The following is a 15,627-nucleotide window of genomic DNA, read 5'->3' as shown; positions in this document are numbered from 1 at the left end:
TGCAGGGGGTGGGGGGTTCTGGGTTGAGTTGGCACTCAAGGCTCAGTAGACAAGGCCCAAGCCTCTCCTCCCAAGAAGGCTAATGGTGATGGATGCAGACATAAGGCTTGGACATTCATTTATTTAGTTGCCATTTTGGAAGTTGACCCCTGCATCCTGTTTCCATGAGGGCTGTTTAATTCTCTTTGATCTGTCAGTTTCTCCCTCTAAAAATCAAAATTGATCAGCATTCTTCCCGTTTCAATTAATAAGTAGGAAAGGGAGGAAATACAGTGAGTAGAACTTTTTAATGAACAATAAAATGGGTTTAGAATAGAATACAGAGAATACCTAAAGTGCAGGAGGCCATTTGGCCCATCAAGCCAGCACTGATAACAATCCCACCCAGGCCCTATCCTTATATATTTCCCCTCTAATCCCCCTAACACCAAGGAGCAATTTAGTATGGTCAATCAACCTAACCTGCGCATCTTTGGACTGTGGGAGGAAACCCACACAGACACAGGGAGAATGTGCAAACCCCACACAGTCACACAAGCCGTGAATCGAACCTGGGTTCCTGGTGCTGAGAGCCAGCAGTGCTAACCACCGTGCCACCCATTCCTAATGCGACTGCCGAGATATTTTGATTGAACTTTTGGGCTCTTTACGTAAGGTTGACTTTTACATGAGAAACTTATATACAGAAATACTGGGTCTTTACCTGTCACACTCTATTCCTGAAAGGGACACAAATTAGGAACCTGGCATATGAGGAATTCAAAAGCTCAATTACACGTCTCACTGAGATTGCTGTGTCTGACATAAGACTGAGCTTTCCATCTTAGATGCCTGTTTTTAGAGAAAAGCTCTTGCAGTGGATGGATTTGGACTTGTCAAGAAAATTCTGTTGGCAATTTATTTACCTTAACTGAACCTGTGACTTGCGAGGGCCTTTATTGGCCAGTTCCATTGATATATATTCTAGTTCAGACTGTGTAAGACTGAGTGTGGAAAAACCTTCATCAACCATAGTCCAGTCACCATCCACCATAGAACTGGTTTCTGTCAGATCAGTAGCTGACCCAATACTGCATTCATCACCTAAAAAATAAAAATACTGACATCAAGGAAGTTCGAGCACTTACAATTTTGAGATTTTTTTAACATCTGCAAAATTTCAATTAAGAAACGTGCATGACAGAGAAATACAAAGCCCTCTTGTTCTTGTAACCGCACAGGTACAGCACGAGATGATCTATTCTTAAACAAATCAGAAACAAAATCATTGGGCAAGTTGGCGCTGCAACAAGGAACTTGAACTTTTGCTGAGTGGTAATCTGAATTGGTGCACGTTTATCCAGGAGTTATCCAGGAGTTATCCAGGGCCCAATGCAAATTTGAAATATGCGCAGGAGCACTTTGCTTCCATAAATACCCAAGATAAAATTCCCATTATGAAGTATAATTATTTGCGGTCACCCCCAAACAGTTAGTGAAATTTAAAGTCAACTCCAGAACGTCTAGATGATTAAGTTTCACAAATTTCCCAGAAATAGTAGTGGTTGCTGTTCTTGAGAAAAAAAGGGACAGCTTTCTGGCACCTAGCAATAAAAAACACACCTCTTTAAATGGAAACCTGAACTCAGTGTCTTTAGTATCATAAAGCTGCTTTATAAGGATAAAAGAAAGAAGTTATTGCAGAAGGTCGAGGGACATGGAGTTGGGGGTAGGGTGTTTGCGTGGATAGAGGATTGGTTGTCAAATAGGAGGCAGAGAGTTGGGGTCAATGGGTGCTATTCGGATTGGCGGATGGTGACTAGTGGAGTGCCCCAGGGGTTGGTGCTGGGGCCTCAGCTTTTTACCATTTATATAGATGATCTGGAGGAGGGAACCGAGTGTAGAGTGTCGAAATTTGCTGATGACACCAAGATTGGGGGAACGGCAAATTGTGCGGAGGGTGTGGAGAGTCTACAGAAGGATCTAGATAGGCTGGGCGAATGGGCCAGGAAATGGCAAATGGAATTTAATGTTGGCAAGTGTGAGGTGGTCCACTTTGGTAGGAAGAACTATTACTTACGGGGCGAAAAACTGCAGCAGGCGACAGTGCAGAGGGACCTCGGAGTCCTTGTGCATGAGTCGCAAAAACCCAGCTTGCAGGTGCAGCAGGTGGTCAGGAAGGCGAATGGGATGCTGGCCTTCATAGCGAAGGGGATTGAATATAAAAGTACGGAGGTCTTGCTGCAGCTGTATTGGGCATTGGTGAGGCCGCAGCTGGAGTACTGTGTGCAGTTTTGGGCGCCGCACCTGCGCAAAGATATTTTGGCCTTGGAGGGAGTGCAGAGGAGGTTTACTAGGCTGATACCGGAGTTGAGGGGGTTGAGCTATGAGGAGAGGCTGAATAAACTGGGCTTGTACTCGTTAGAGTTTAGAAGAATGAGGGGAGATCTCATTGAGACGTATAAGATGATGAATGGGATGGATAGGATAGAAGTGGAAAGACTCTTCCCGCTCAAAAAAGACAGTAGGACTAGGGGGCACAGCCTCAAGATAAAAGGGGGGCGGTTTAGAACGGATTTGAGGAGGAACTTCTTCACTCAAAGGGTGGTGAATCTCTGGAATTCTCTGCCCGTTGAAGTGGTGGAGGCTGCCTCGCTAAATATTTTTAAGACGCGGGTTGATGGGTTTTTGATAGGAGAGGGGATTAAGGGTTATGGGGAGAGGGCGGGAAAGTGGAACTGAGCAGCGACAGATCAGCCATGATCTTATTGAATGGTGGGGCAGGCTCGAAGGGCTGGATGGCCTACTCCTGCTCCTATTTCTTATGTTCTTACGTTCTTAAGTGCCAAGAGAGGGCCGATTAAACTTCTGGCCAAAGAGGTGTGTTTGGGGAAAGTGGAAGAGATTTCTAGACAGCAACAATGAGGAGGCTAAATCATGGGAAACCAGGTAAAATACTAGAGAGAGAGTCAGGGAGAGAGTTTGCCTGCTATAGAGCTAGAGGTTAAACAAGATAGAGAGAAGGCAACAGAGAAACTTAAACACACGGATCTCACACAATGATGAGACGGAGTACAGGAAAGAAATAGAGAATCTGGTGAATTGGTGCACTGACAATAATCTCTCCCTCATTGTCGATAAAACGAAGGGGAGTTATCGACTTCAAGAAGCGTAGTGGAGGACATGTCCCTGTCCACATCAATGGGGATGAACTGAAAATGATTGAGACCTTCAAGTTTTGAGGTATCCAGATCACCAAAACCTGTCCTGGTCTCACCACACTGACGCTATAATTAAGAAAGCCCACCAATGTCTCTAAGGCAATTTGGCATGTCTGCTACAACTCTGATCAACTTTTACAGATGCGCCATAGAAAGCATTTTTTCTGGTTGTATCACAGCTTAGTATAGCTCCTGCTCTTTCTAAGATGGCAAGAAACTACAAAGAGTCATGAATGAAGTCCAGTCCATCTCGCAAACCAGCCTCCCAACCAGACTCCATCTATATGTCCCACTGCCATGGAAAAGCAGCCAGCATAATTAAGGACTCCACCCTGGGCATACTCTGTTTCACCTTCTTCCATCTGGAAAATGAGACAAAAGTCTGTGGTCACGTACCAACCGACTCAAGAGCAGCTGCTTCCTTGCTGCTACTGGAATTTTGAATGGACCTACCTCATTAAGTTGATGTTTCTCTAACCCTAAGTTATGACTGTAACACTACATTCTGCAACCTCTTCTTTCATTCTCCATTAACAGTATAATGAGCAATAAACAATACATTTCACTGTATACTAATACAAGGGACAATAATAAATCAAATCAAAAATCAAACATTTTAAGTATAAATGGCTATAAATTGAGAGGAGAATGTGCCAAGGTTGTTCTCATACACCAGTTGCTGAAGATAAGCATGCAAGTGCAGCAGGTAGTAATGAAGGCAAATGGTACGTCGGTCTTCATAGCGAGAGGATTCGAGTACAGGAGCAAGGGTGCCTTGCTGTAATTATACAGGGCCTTGGTGGGGCTACACCTGCATCGTCATGTGCATTTTTGGTCTCATCTGATGAAGGAAGTTCTTGCTATAGACGGAGTGCAGTGAAAGCTTATCAGACATGGTGGGACTTACGTATGAGAAGAGATTGAGTCAGTTAGGATTATATTTGCTGAAGTTCAGAAGAATAAGGGGGTTCTCATAGAAACCTATGAAATTCTAAAAGGACTAGACAGGGAAGATGCAGGAAGCATGTTCCTGACGATGGGGGTGTCCAGAACCAGTCTGAGGGCATGGGTAAACCACAGAACTAAGATGAAGCAAAATTTCTTCATGTAGGGAGTGTGGGCCTGTATAATTCATTACCACAGAAAGAAACTGAGGCCAAAATATTGTGTTTTCAAGGAGGAGTCAGACAAAGCTCTTGGCACTAAAGAGATCAAAGGATGTGGGAAGGGAAGTGCGCAGGTTTCAATCACTCTTCCTTGCTGCTCTCTCAGAATTGAGTATGCAGGGGATTTTCTGAGTCCAGGCTGCATTGCTTGGTTGCAAGCCATGACAGCCAGGACTATGGGTACATGCAACACTTGCACCCAAAGAAACATTTATCCTGCACTGCCAGCAATACTGAGAAGCCAACTGTTCATTCAGTAGACACCTGTCCAAAGTGAGACTGTGCCAGAAAACTTACCTGTGAATGTAACAGAATGGAACCAAGTGAGGGCAGTTGCACTGAGCTAGACAGAGGGAAGAATATACTCACCTCAGCTGTTTTCTCAAAAGAATTTGCTTGGGCATGACTGGCAAGAATTATCATTGCATTTCAAAGGGTGCCACCTATCACATCTGCAAGGCACTGAAGACATATGGCAGCATTTGGCATGTATACATGTTGGTGTCCCTGGTCATTTTGCAAGACTCTCACTTACAGAATTGCGTTTAAAAGGACAGAAGCTACAAATGATTTTAATCCGATGTTTTCTCTTTGCTTTGAGTATTTATTCATTTAGTGCGCAGTGAATGAGAATCACTGTACTCAGCTGAAGCTGAAACATGGCATAGTAGAAAACTCAGTCCACGGAGCTGAAGGGAAGGTTGGTGAGGACAGTATTTGGATAACTGATGCTCGAGGTTCAAGAAAATACATGGTGGTTAAAAAAAATTGAACTTGTAAGAAAAATATTCAGATGTAAAAACTTATTTCTGTAGACAAAATGATTGATGCACTAGGAACAGAACAAAATGACATTGACCTGTAAAAGGACCATCAGTGGGTGGAACAAAAGGAACACATTGTTGTGGATGGAAATCTTTCATCTCTAATAACTAGTAGAGTTGACCAAGGAGAACAAGTGGATGTGGCTTTAGACTTTCAAAAGGCTTTCAACCAGGAATCTCAGACTATGTAAAGCTAAAGCACATGGGATTGAGGTGATGGTTTGAGATGGATAGAAAGCTGGTTAGCAGATAGGAAGCAAAGAGTTTGCATAAATAGGCTGTTTTCTGATTAGGATCAGTGCTAAGACTCTAACTGTTTGCGTTATATATTGATTTGGATCTGAATGTATTATCTCCAAATTTGCAGATATTACAAAGTTGGGAGGGTGAGCTGTGCAGACGATGCAAAGATGCTTCAGCATGATTTGGATAGGCTGAGTCTGTGGGCATTTTCATAGCAGATGCAATATCATGCAGATAAATAAGAGGTTATCCACTTTGGTAGCAATAACAGGAAGACAGATTATAACTTGAATGGGTGTAAATTGAGAAAGGTGGTTACTCAGTGAGAACTTGGTGTCCTCGTGCATCAATCACTGAAAGTACATACCTAGGTACAGCGGGCAATAATGGCGGTCTTCATAGTGAGAGGATTTGGGTATAGGAATTGGGATTTTTACTGCAATTGTATAGGGCATTGGTGAGGCCACACCTGGAGTATTGTGCACAGTTCTGGTGTCCTTACCTGAGGAAGGATATCAGGTCTGTCCTACGAGGAAAGAATAGTCGGTTATAGGATTATATTCAAATGGAGTTTAGTAGAATGAGGGGGGATCTCATAGCAATGTATAAAATTCTAACAGGGTTAGACAGGGTAGATTCAGAAAGCATGTTCCCAATGGTGGGGGAGTCCAGAACTAAGGGTTATAGTGTGAGAATAAGGGGCAAGTCTTTTAGAACTGAGATAAGGAGAAATTTCTTCATCCAGAGGGTGGTGAATGTGTGGAATTCACTACCACAGAAGTAGCTGAGGCCAAAACGTTGACTGATTTCAAGAATAAATTATATATAGCTCGTGGGGCTAAAGGGATCAAGGAATATGGGAGGAGAGGAAGGAAGGGGAGGGGCAGAAATCAAGGTATTGAATTTGATGATCAGACATGATCAAAATGACTGGCAGAGCAGACTCAAAGGGCCAAATGGCCTGCAACTGCTTCTAGTTTATATGTTACTATCTCATAGGACTATGCAGCTTCTAGACCCAGATGTGCAGCACAAAGGTAACCAATGAAAGCACATCATAGTCCTGACTAAGCGTCAAATGGTATTTTGAAACTATGTCTACAACTGTGTGGCTCTGTGCACTCCCAGCCAGTTCAACTTTTCTTCAATGTCACAGAGTGTGAAAGAAAATAAACATCCGTTTCAGTTTACAGCAGAGTAAATCATGGGATTGTGAGGCGGGGGAAGAGAGGGAGTGAGATAGGAAAACACGCTAATACCCAGTTTCACAAATTCGGGTATCACTCCACCCACTCTCCAAACTTTGCCACATCAGATTGTTTAGTGAAATAGCAGTGCCTGTGCTCTGACTATAGGGCTGGGGCAAGTTGCTAGGAAAAAAGAAAAAATTGTGTGTGTATGGAAGTGCAGGGAGTTGGGGGGGTGCAGTGGTGGTGGTGGTGTTGTGTTGATGGCTGGTCATGAGGAAAGAGAAAAATCTAAGCAGCCTGGGAGCGTGTGTGTATTAATCCTGTTATTGAGGAAGACATACAGAAACAGGAGAAACAGAGGACTTAACACCTCAAAAATACTCCCCATGAAACCTGTAATCATTACCGCCAGTTAGTGCTAATAATTCACAGGGCCAATATTAGCAGAGGCACTGTTGAAGCAGTAAAGTTATATTCACTGCATATGTTATTTCATCAGAGTACATGGAAAAAAACTTGTATTTATATCATCTCATTGTCCTCAGTGTTTTGAGAGTTGCAAGGTGCACACTTAGCACAGGTGATGCCAGTCTCCAAAATAGTGTACAACTCCCATGTTACAAGTGCATCCTTATCATATGACTATTTAGCATACAAAATAAAAGCAGAAAAAGTCTAAAGTGATTGATCTGGTAGCATTGTGGAGTGAATGTGTTAATGTTTCAGGTTCTAATGAAAGGTCTTCAATCTGAAATCTTGACTGTTTCTTGCGCCACAATGCTATCTCTGCTGCTGAGCACTTCCATCATGCTCTGATTTATTTCCAAGCTCCACCATCCATATTGCTTTGCTTCTGAATCAGACTCTTCGTAGAGTTCCCTTTGCCACACTGCCCTTTTGGACAGCAAAGTGAGCTCATAAACATATAGCTGAATTTCTAGTCCTACCCATACGTCGATATTATTACAAATCCTTGATGTCGATTTTATTTCTGTCCGTGGCTTCAAGTGTACTTTGATTTGCTATAAATTATTCTGCTTTCAGTGACAAATGACTTCGTGAATTGCAAGTAGGACAATATTAAGTCCAAACACATGTTATGAGGACTGTGATTTAACGAATACTTAATTAACATTTTTATAATAGTAACAAAACAAATGCATACCTTTAGAAAGTAAAGGTGACAGAATTGCATCTTGTGTCTGAGGTCCTTGCAGTGAACCAGAATCCATTTGTGTGGGTGCAGTGTTGAGGCTAAGGCAAATGTGGCTACCACGTGTATTTACGACTCCACTCTCCAAATCATTGCTTACAAAAGTCTCAGTTGATTGTGATTTAAGAAACTGGTCTCCAACTGCAGAAAAATAAAACAAAGATGTTAGTAGCACCCACCAGTTCACTGTCATAAAAGATAATTTTAAATAGGTTCATTGCTGTATCTATTTCTCTTTGATACCGGTTATGGATTGTAACCCCGGTGTAATGCCACAATGGAAGGCTTTGTCAATGTCACCTAAATTCAGAGAAAAATCTTCAAAGCAAATTTGTACTATTTGCTTCTAACCCTCCAAGATATCCTAACCAAAGAACCAGCCCACAATGATGAGTTGCTGTCTCTGTCAGAGTGACACTGGACAATTATTCTGCAACCAGGGATGAGCTGTAACTGAGTGGCTTAGAATCTGAGTTATGGCTGGCACAGTGATTAACGCTGCTGCCTCACAGAACTTGCAATTATAGGATCGGACCAAAGCTCTGCAGTTCTGCCACATCTGGTCATTAACGGTGGAGGACAAATAAATAAACTGGCAGAGTACACTCCATAAACATCTCCATCCTAATGATGGGGGAGCCCAGCAACTCAGTGCAATAAGATAACACTGAAGCATTTGCAACCAACTTCAACCAGAATTGCCAAATTCTTCTTCCATCTCTGTCATCTCCATAGTATCATAGATGTTCTTCAGCCACATAATATCAAGAAAGGACCTAAGCTACAAAGAAACAAAACATTATGGGCCATGACAACATCTTGACTGTTAGAAGAAAAGACTTGAGCTCTAGAATCAGCCACATCGATAGCCACATTATTAAAGTACAATGTGGAAAATTGCCAGGTTAGGTCCAGTGGGGAAAAAAGCAAGACATATATAACCCACCCAAGTGCTGCACAACCAATTTACTCTCCATCTTCAGCAAAGTATAGAAGACATCGTCAACAAGGTGATGCGAGACAATGTTGACACTTATCAACGACACTTACTCTACAACAACCTGGTTGCAGATAAACAGTCTGGATTCCTCCAGGACCATTCAACCTCATTTCAGCCTTGGTCGAAACATGGAGAAAAGAATTGAAATTCATAGGAGAAATGAGTGTGACAGTGGCAGTCCTTGACATCAATGCAGCAGAGTAAAACTGGAGTCAATGGGAATCAAGAGGAAAGTTATGCACTGGTTGGAGTCCCACCTAGCAGAAAGAAAGATGATTGTGGTTGTTGGAGATCAATCATCAGGACGTCATTGCAGGAGCTCCTCAGGATAGTGTCCTTGGTTCAACCTTCTTCAGCTGCTTCATCAATGACCTTCCCGCCATCATAAGATCAGTAATGGGAATGTTCACTGATGATTGCAGAGTTTTCAGTACCCATTGTAACTCTTTAGATACTAAAACTATCCATGATTCCATCTATACAGCAAGACCTGGACAACAATTAGGCTTGGGCTGATAAGTGGCAAGTGACATTTGTGGTGCACAAGTCCCAGGCAATAACCATCCCCAACAAGAGAATGTCTCTTGACATTCAATGGCATTACCATTGCTGAATCCTCTGCCTTCAACATCCTAGGCATTGACCAGAAACATAACTGGATCAGCCATACACAGTGGCCACAATAGCAGGTAAGAATACTCATCCCTGAAAGCATATCTACCATCTACAAGGCATAACTCACCCACCCCCCACCCAGAAAGCATATTTACCATCTATCAGGCACTACTCAGAAGTGCAACAGAATACTTGACACTTGCCAGGATGAATGTAGCTGCATTACTGAAGAAGCTCAATACCACCCAATAGAAAGCAATCCACATGATTGCACTTCATCCATTACTTGAAATATTCACACTTTCTACAACTAACACACATCAATAACAAATGTGTACCATCCACATGATGCACTGAAGTAACTTGCCAAGGGTCTTTCGTCAACACCTTTCAACTCACAACCGCTACACCGTCACCTTGAAAGACAAAGGCAGCAGATAATTGGGAACACCATAACCTGCAAGTTCTCTTACAAGTCACACACTATCCAAACTTGGGACCATATTATTCTTCTTTTGCTGTTGCTGAGTCAAAGTTTTGACACTCCTTCCCCACAGCAATGTTTGTGCAACTACACCAAATGGACTGCTGGAGATAATCATTTGGCCTGTTGCACCTTCTCTGTTTTTCAAATAGATCACGGCTGATCACCTACTTCAATGCCATATTTTTGCACTATTCCCCATATCCTTTGCTATCTTTGAAAACAAGAAATCGATTGAGTTCAGTCTTGAATATACTTAATGCGCATCCACAGCCCTTGGGGTTAGGGAATTCCAAATAGTCACCACCCTCAGAGTCAAGGAGTTTCTCTTCATCTCAGTCTAAAAGACCTGCCCCTTATTGTGAGATGGTTTCCTCTGGTTCTACATCCCCCTCCAAACCAAGGGAATTATCCTTCCTGCATCTACCCTGTCAAGACCTGTAAGAATTTTGTACCTTTCTATGTGATCATCTCTCATTCTTCTAAACTCTGGAGAATATATACTTAATTTCCTTAATCTCTCCTTACAACGCCACCATTTGAGGAATCAGCCTTGTGAACTCTGTGGCAAGTTCATCCTTCATTCAATAAGAAGTCCAAAGTTGTGTGGGTAAGGTGAATTGGCCATGCTAAATTTCCCCTTAGTGTCAGGGGGACTAGCTAGGGTAAATGCATGGGGTTATGGGGGAGGGTGGGGTTGTGGTTGATGCAGATTCGATGGGCCGAATGGCCTCCTCCTGCACTGTAGGATTCTATGATTCTAAACTGTACATGATAGTCCAGGTGTTGTCTCACCAAGACACTTATACAATTGCAGTAAGACTTTTTTTTAAAACTCATACTTAAATTCACCTGCATAAAGATCAACGTATCATTTTCCTTTCTAGTTGATCACTGAACCGGTATTTTAGCTTTTAATAATTCATTAACAACGACAATCAAGTTTCTTTAGGACATAAACCTTACCACTTAAGAAATGCTCTGCATTTCTGATGTTCGTACCAAAGTGGATAACTTCATATTCTTCTAATTTATCTTCCATCTGCCATGTTCTTGGTCATTCACTGTCTAAATTTGCTGATGACACCAAGATGGCTGGATTGGCAGGCAGTGAGGAGCAGTGTCTGGCAATACAGTGGGATATTGATAGGCTGGTTGATTGGGCAGATACGTGGCAAATGGAATTTAATCCGGATAAATGTGAGGTGATGCATTTTGGCCGGAATAACGTAGGGGGGAGTTATATGGTAAAGGGTAAGCCCGAAAGGAGTATAGAGTCGCTGTGAGACCTGGGGATGCAAGTGCACAAGTCTTTGAAGGTGGCAGTGCATGTGGAGAGTGTGGTGAAGAAAGCCTATGGTATGTTAGCCTTTATAGGAAGGGGTATAGAATATAAGAGCTGGAATCTAATGTTGCAGTTGTACAGAACGTTGGTTAGGCCGCATCTAGAGTACTGTGTCCAGTTCTGGTCGCCTTACTACTGGAAGGACGTGGAGACTCTGGAGAGAGTGCAGAGGAGGTTTACCAGGATGTTGCCTGGTATGGAAGGACTGGGGTATGAGGAAAGATTGAAGAAATTGGGGCTCTTTTCCCTTGAAAGACACTGACTGAGGGGGGATCTAATAGAGGTATATAAGATTATGAAGGGTATAAATAGAGTAAACAGAGGTAAGCTATTTCCTATGATAGAGACACGTAGGACAAGGGGCCATGGACTTAAGGTGAGGGGGGAGAGGTACAACACATATCAGAGGGAGGTTTTTCACACAGAAGGTCGTGGGGGTATGAAATGCTCTGCCAAGTAAGGTGGTGGAGGCAAACACACTAGAGTCATTTAAGAGTAACTTAGACAGGCACATGACTGGGTTGGAGATGGGTGGATACAGGAGATTGTTTTAAATAAGGGTCATTAGCATTGGGGCATCCCTGGTAATGTAAATGGATATGGTATGATAATAATGTTTTTTCTCTTTTCATTCACAGGTTTTAAGTCGGTCCACCTTGTGTCCAACGAGGGCATACACGCGATGGGTCGCACTGGGGCTGCTCTTGGTTGTTCGAGATTGGCCTAGTGCTTCATGTCGTTAGTGTGCCCAAACTGGACCAGATTCTGGGCAAGATGACAGCTCAGTGACTGTCGCTGATTGCTGTGCAGACACATGGATTTGGGCCGGTGTCTGTGGGAGTTTGCGCATTCTCCCCGTGCTTGCGTGGGTTTTCTCCGGGTGCTCCGGTTTCCTCCCACACCCCAAAGATGTGCTGTTAGGCTGATTGGCAGGAATAAATTGTCCCTAAATCAGATTCCCTCAATCTGGATGGCCATAAAACATTAGACAGGGGTCGTGGGTGGAGTAGGGGGACTGGTGGTGTTAAGATGGCGGCGTGGGCTTGTTGGGCCAAAGGGCCTGTTTCCCGGGCTGATTTTGTTGTTCTAAATCCCTTTGAAGCCTCTTTGTAATCTCCTCACAACTCACATTCCAACCTACTTTTGTGTCAGCAGCAAATTTGGAAGTAGTACACTTAGCCCCTATATCCAAATCATTGACACAGATTGTGAATAGCTGGGGTCCAAGCACTGATCCTGCTGTACCCCACTGGTCATTACTGCCAACTTGAGAATGAACTATTTATTCCTACTCTGTCTGTGAACCAATTCTCAATCCATTGTATTACCTCCAATCCCATGTATCCTAATTTTGTTCACTAACTTCTTCTGTGGGACTTAAAAGCCTTCTTAAAATTCAAATCCACATCCATTGATTCCTCATTTATTCTGCTGGTTACATTTTCAAAAACCCCAACAGGTTGATCTAAAATGATTTCCTTTTCATAAAGCCATTTTGATTCTGCCTAATCCTGCACTATTTTCTAAACAATGAGTTATCACATCCTTTATAATCAATTTGAGCAATTTCGCTACTACGGATGTCAGACCAACAGATCTGTAGTTCCCTGGTTTATTCCCCCTCCTTTCTTAAAGTCAGTTACATTTGCTACCTTCCAATCTGCAGGAATCATTCCAGAATCTATATATTTTGAAAAGTGACCACCATCTCTACAGCTACCTCTCAACACTTGGGATATAATCTTTTCCTTCTTTAAAATGCTGCTGAAAAGCTAGCTGTTTGAGCAACTGTCTATTAGCCAGTTATTGCTTATGTGACTCAGTATCAAATTTTGCTTTACAACATTGTGAAACATCTTGGGACTGATTATCTAAAGGCACTATATAAAGTTTTGTACATCAGTCTACCAAGTCACTATTACACTTCCTAGAGCTGCAAAGGCATTAATGAACTATTATTAAGAAGCCAATTCACATTTTAATTTAGAACATTTCAACTTCTTGTTTTTACCCTTCAATTCTGCTTTCAGAATCCTCCACTTGGAAATAAACAATATTCATTTATGATTCAGTACACAAGAGACGTAGTACAGAAACAATCCAGATTACAGAGATCCCAATTTTGACCTCCTGCTGAAAAATGTGATTGCCTCCATGCTATGTTCACACAATTACAAACCGATCCTCCCCAACAGCATATTCTGGCTCACTGGCTATTTGCAAAGCTGGGAAACAGCCTGTTAGGAGGGGTACTAGAGGGTTTAAGTGATCACAGTACTTTATCCCAGCAACAGCTTTATGTGAACAGGTGCAAAAATGAGAAGACTGACAAAGGCTGTCAATTCATCTTGCACAGGCACAGAAGAGTATTTCTAACTCAAGGTTATGAAAAATCACTAAGAAATACAAGTGTTATGTTTAACAATTCTGTAAAAAATTTCCACTGGATGGATGTGAGTGTACTTCTCTAATAGTTTAAATATATTTAATACCATTCCAGTGCCTGTACAATATATAATCTTGAAATGCTGTTTAAAGTTGCTTAAATAGAATGCCAAATATTCTCCGAATGTTTATTTATATTACCTGCTTTGTATTTGCCATTTTTGAATGGTGAATTTACTAAACAGCTCGAAGGAATAACAGGAAATGGCCAAAGAAAGTCATTATGGAGTCTTTTTAAAGCCTTAACAAAGTCCTCGACTCGTGCCACCCGAGTCCTTTCTTTGCTGAGCCAGCCAATAAGTTCAAAACCCAGTTGTGCAGCAAAACTACTGAGATCTTTCAGCCTCATCTCTTCCAACAGTCTTCGTGCATGACGCCAAAGCATTTCATCTATGTACATATTTTCAGTACTGTCAGCATCTTTACTCCATCTAAAGTCAAAGACAAAAGACACAAAATTATACTCAATTCAAATAATTTAAAAATCTTCTAAAGAATAAAAGTGCCTGGAAGTCTTCAAAAAAGCATCCATTATTGAACATGTGGTACAGTAGGCTTGTACTTTATTAATATGCTTGGACATGAAGTGGGTGGAAGAATGTTCACATTTGCAATTCTACACACAGCAAGTTTTTATTCTCTAATGGGTTACATGGGTAATACAAAACAGATGCTTTATTACAGGTGTGGGTGGACAGGAAGTGGGGGGGAGATTAGGAAAGCAATGAGTCAATTTACACCTAGAGAACTGCGCATGCAGAGGTCTGGGTGCAAGGGAAAGTATTTAGTAATGGTATGTACAACATTGTGCAAAGGAACACATGATAGACTTAATTAATGCTCTAGTGTGCAGGGTTGTGTATTCTAACAACAATTGTTTTAAACAAATCTGCAGGGCAGATCAAAATAAATTATTGCACAGCCAAAATGGGTTTGTACAGTGAATGCCTTTACTGAAACAATAAGAACTTCGAAAGTTTCTTAGCACTTCTACTGCAAATATTTAGTAAGATTTTCCTTCAATGCATTCAATAAAAACCAGTTCTGCTAATATTCCAACATGTCTGGATTGTATAGTCTTCTGCTACACTGAAATCATTTTGATGGATTTTTCATTCTGGTTTGTATTTTATAAGTCAATCTAAGCCATGGGTTTAATAAAGCAAAGTCAAATGACCGGCAATGATCTATGATTTACAGTATAGAACAAGAGTCTAGCCAGAAAATTAAATAATATGATTACCTCTTGGCTGAGGGCCCTGAAGGCATGCTTAGTGTCTTTTGCAGGTTAAATTTACCACCATTGGGACTTTCTGCTGACTGTGAAAAACTAATGCTCCTATGTTTGAAAAACTCAAAGCCTCCAGATGAGCTGGGTTCCTGTGAAAAAATGAAAGGCACAATACTTTAATCTCAAAAGTATATAAACAACATACTATCATCTTTTATAATGATATCTTTCACCATGGGAAACAAGTGGAAATAGACTATATAGAGTTTTGCACAGAGATACTGAATACTGAAACCAATTTTTCACTTAAGTTGACTCCTGGAAATTGGGATTCCAGGATTAACATAAGACTACTTGTGACACTAATATGTAAACGAAAACTAAGGTAAAGTTGTCATTTACATACAGTGCAATAGCATTGAATCATGCAGCCCAGGCATCAGCCATTTCACAGGCATGCTGTGCACTCTTTCAAATAACCCATTAATTACCCAACAACTTGCAGTCACTATCATACATGCCCTTGAATTTTTGTTTAATTCTGATTCACTGTGTTTGTAGTGCTAATCATAAAAATATCAAATGCAATCTGAGGACCAGATACAATCACCTTCTCGTTTCCACCATCCAAGTCTACAATATGTTACGCAGCAGTTGGGTGTTGACCCAAA

At 41.7% G+C, this 15,627-nt stretch overlaps 1 protein-coding gene across 2 annotated transcripts in view; it reads right to left on the bottom strand.

Moving 5' to 3' along the window:
* ric1 (RIC1 homolog, RAB6A GEF complex partner 1) overlaps positions 1–15,627 on the bottom strand; it is a 138,748-nt gene that overhangs the window by 10,792 nt on the left and 112,329 nt on the right. For both annotated transcript variants that reach the window (XM_080188487.1, XM_080188488.1), the window contains exons 21-24: positions 14,969–15,105; positions 13,867–14,156; positions 7,789–7,977; positions 906–1,083 (exon numbers count right to left, since the gene is read on the bottom strand). In XM_080188487.1, the coding sequence (XP_080044613.1) occupies positions 906–1,083; positions 7,789–7,977; positions 13,867–14,156; positions 14,969–15,105 (794 nt within the window). The remainder of the gene's footprint in view (positions 1–905; positions 1,084–7,788; positions 7,978–13,866; positions 14,157–14,968; positions 15,106–15,627) is intronic.

The sequence above is a fragment of the Carcharhinus amblyrhynchos genome, chromosome 5 (genome assembly GCF_965287045.1).
Source record: "Carcharhinus amblyrhynchos chromosome 5, sCarAmb.v2.hapA, whole genome shotgun sequence".
Classification (NCBI taxonomy): domain Eukaryota; kingdom Metazoa; phylum Chordata; class Chondrichthyes; order Carcharhiniformes; family Carcharhinidae; genus Carcharhinus; species Carcharhinus amblyrhynchos.
This window is presented reverse-complemented; position numbering and strand designations above follow the sequence as displayed.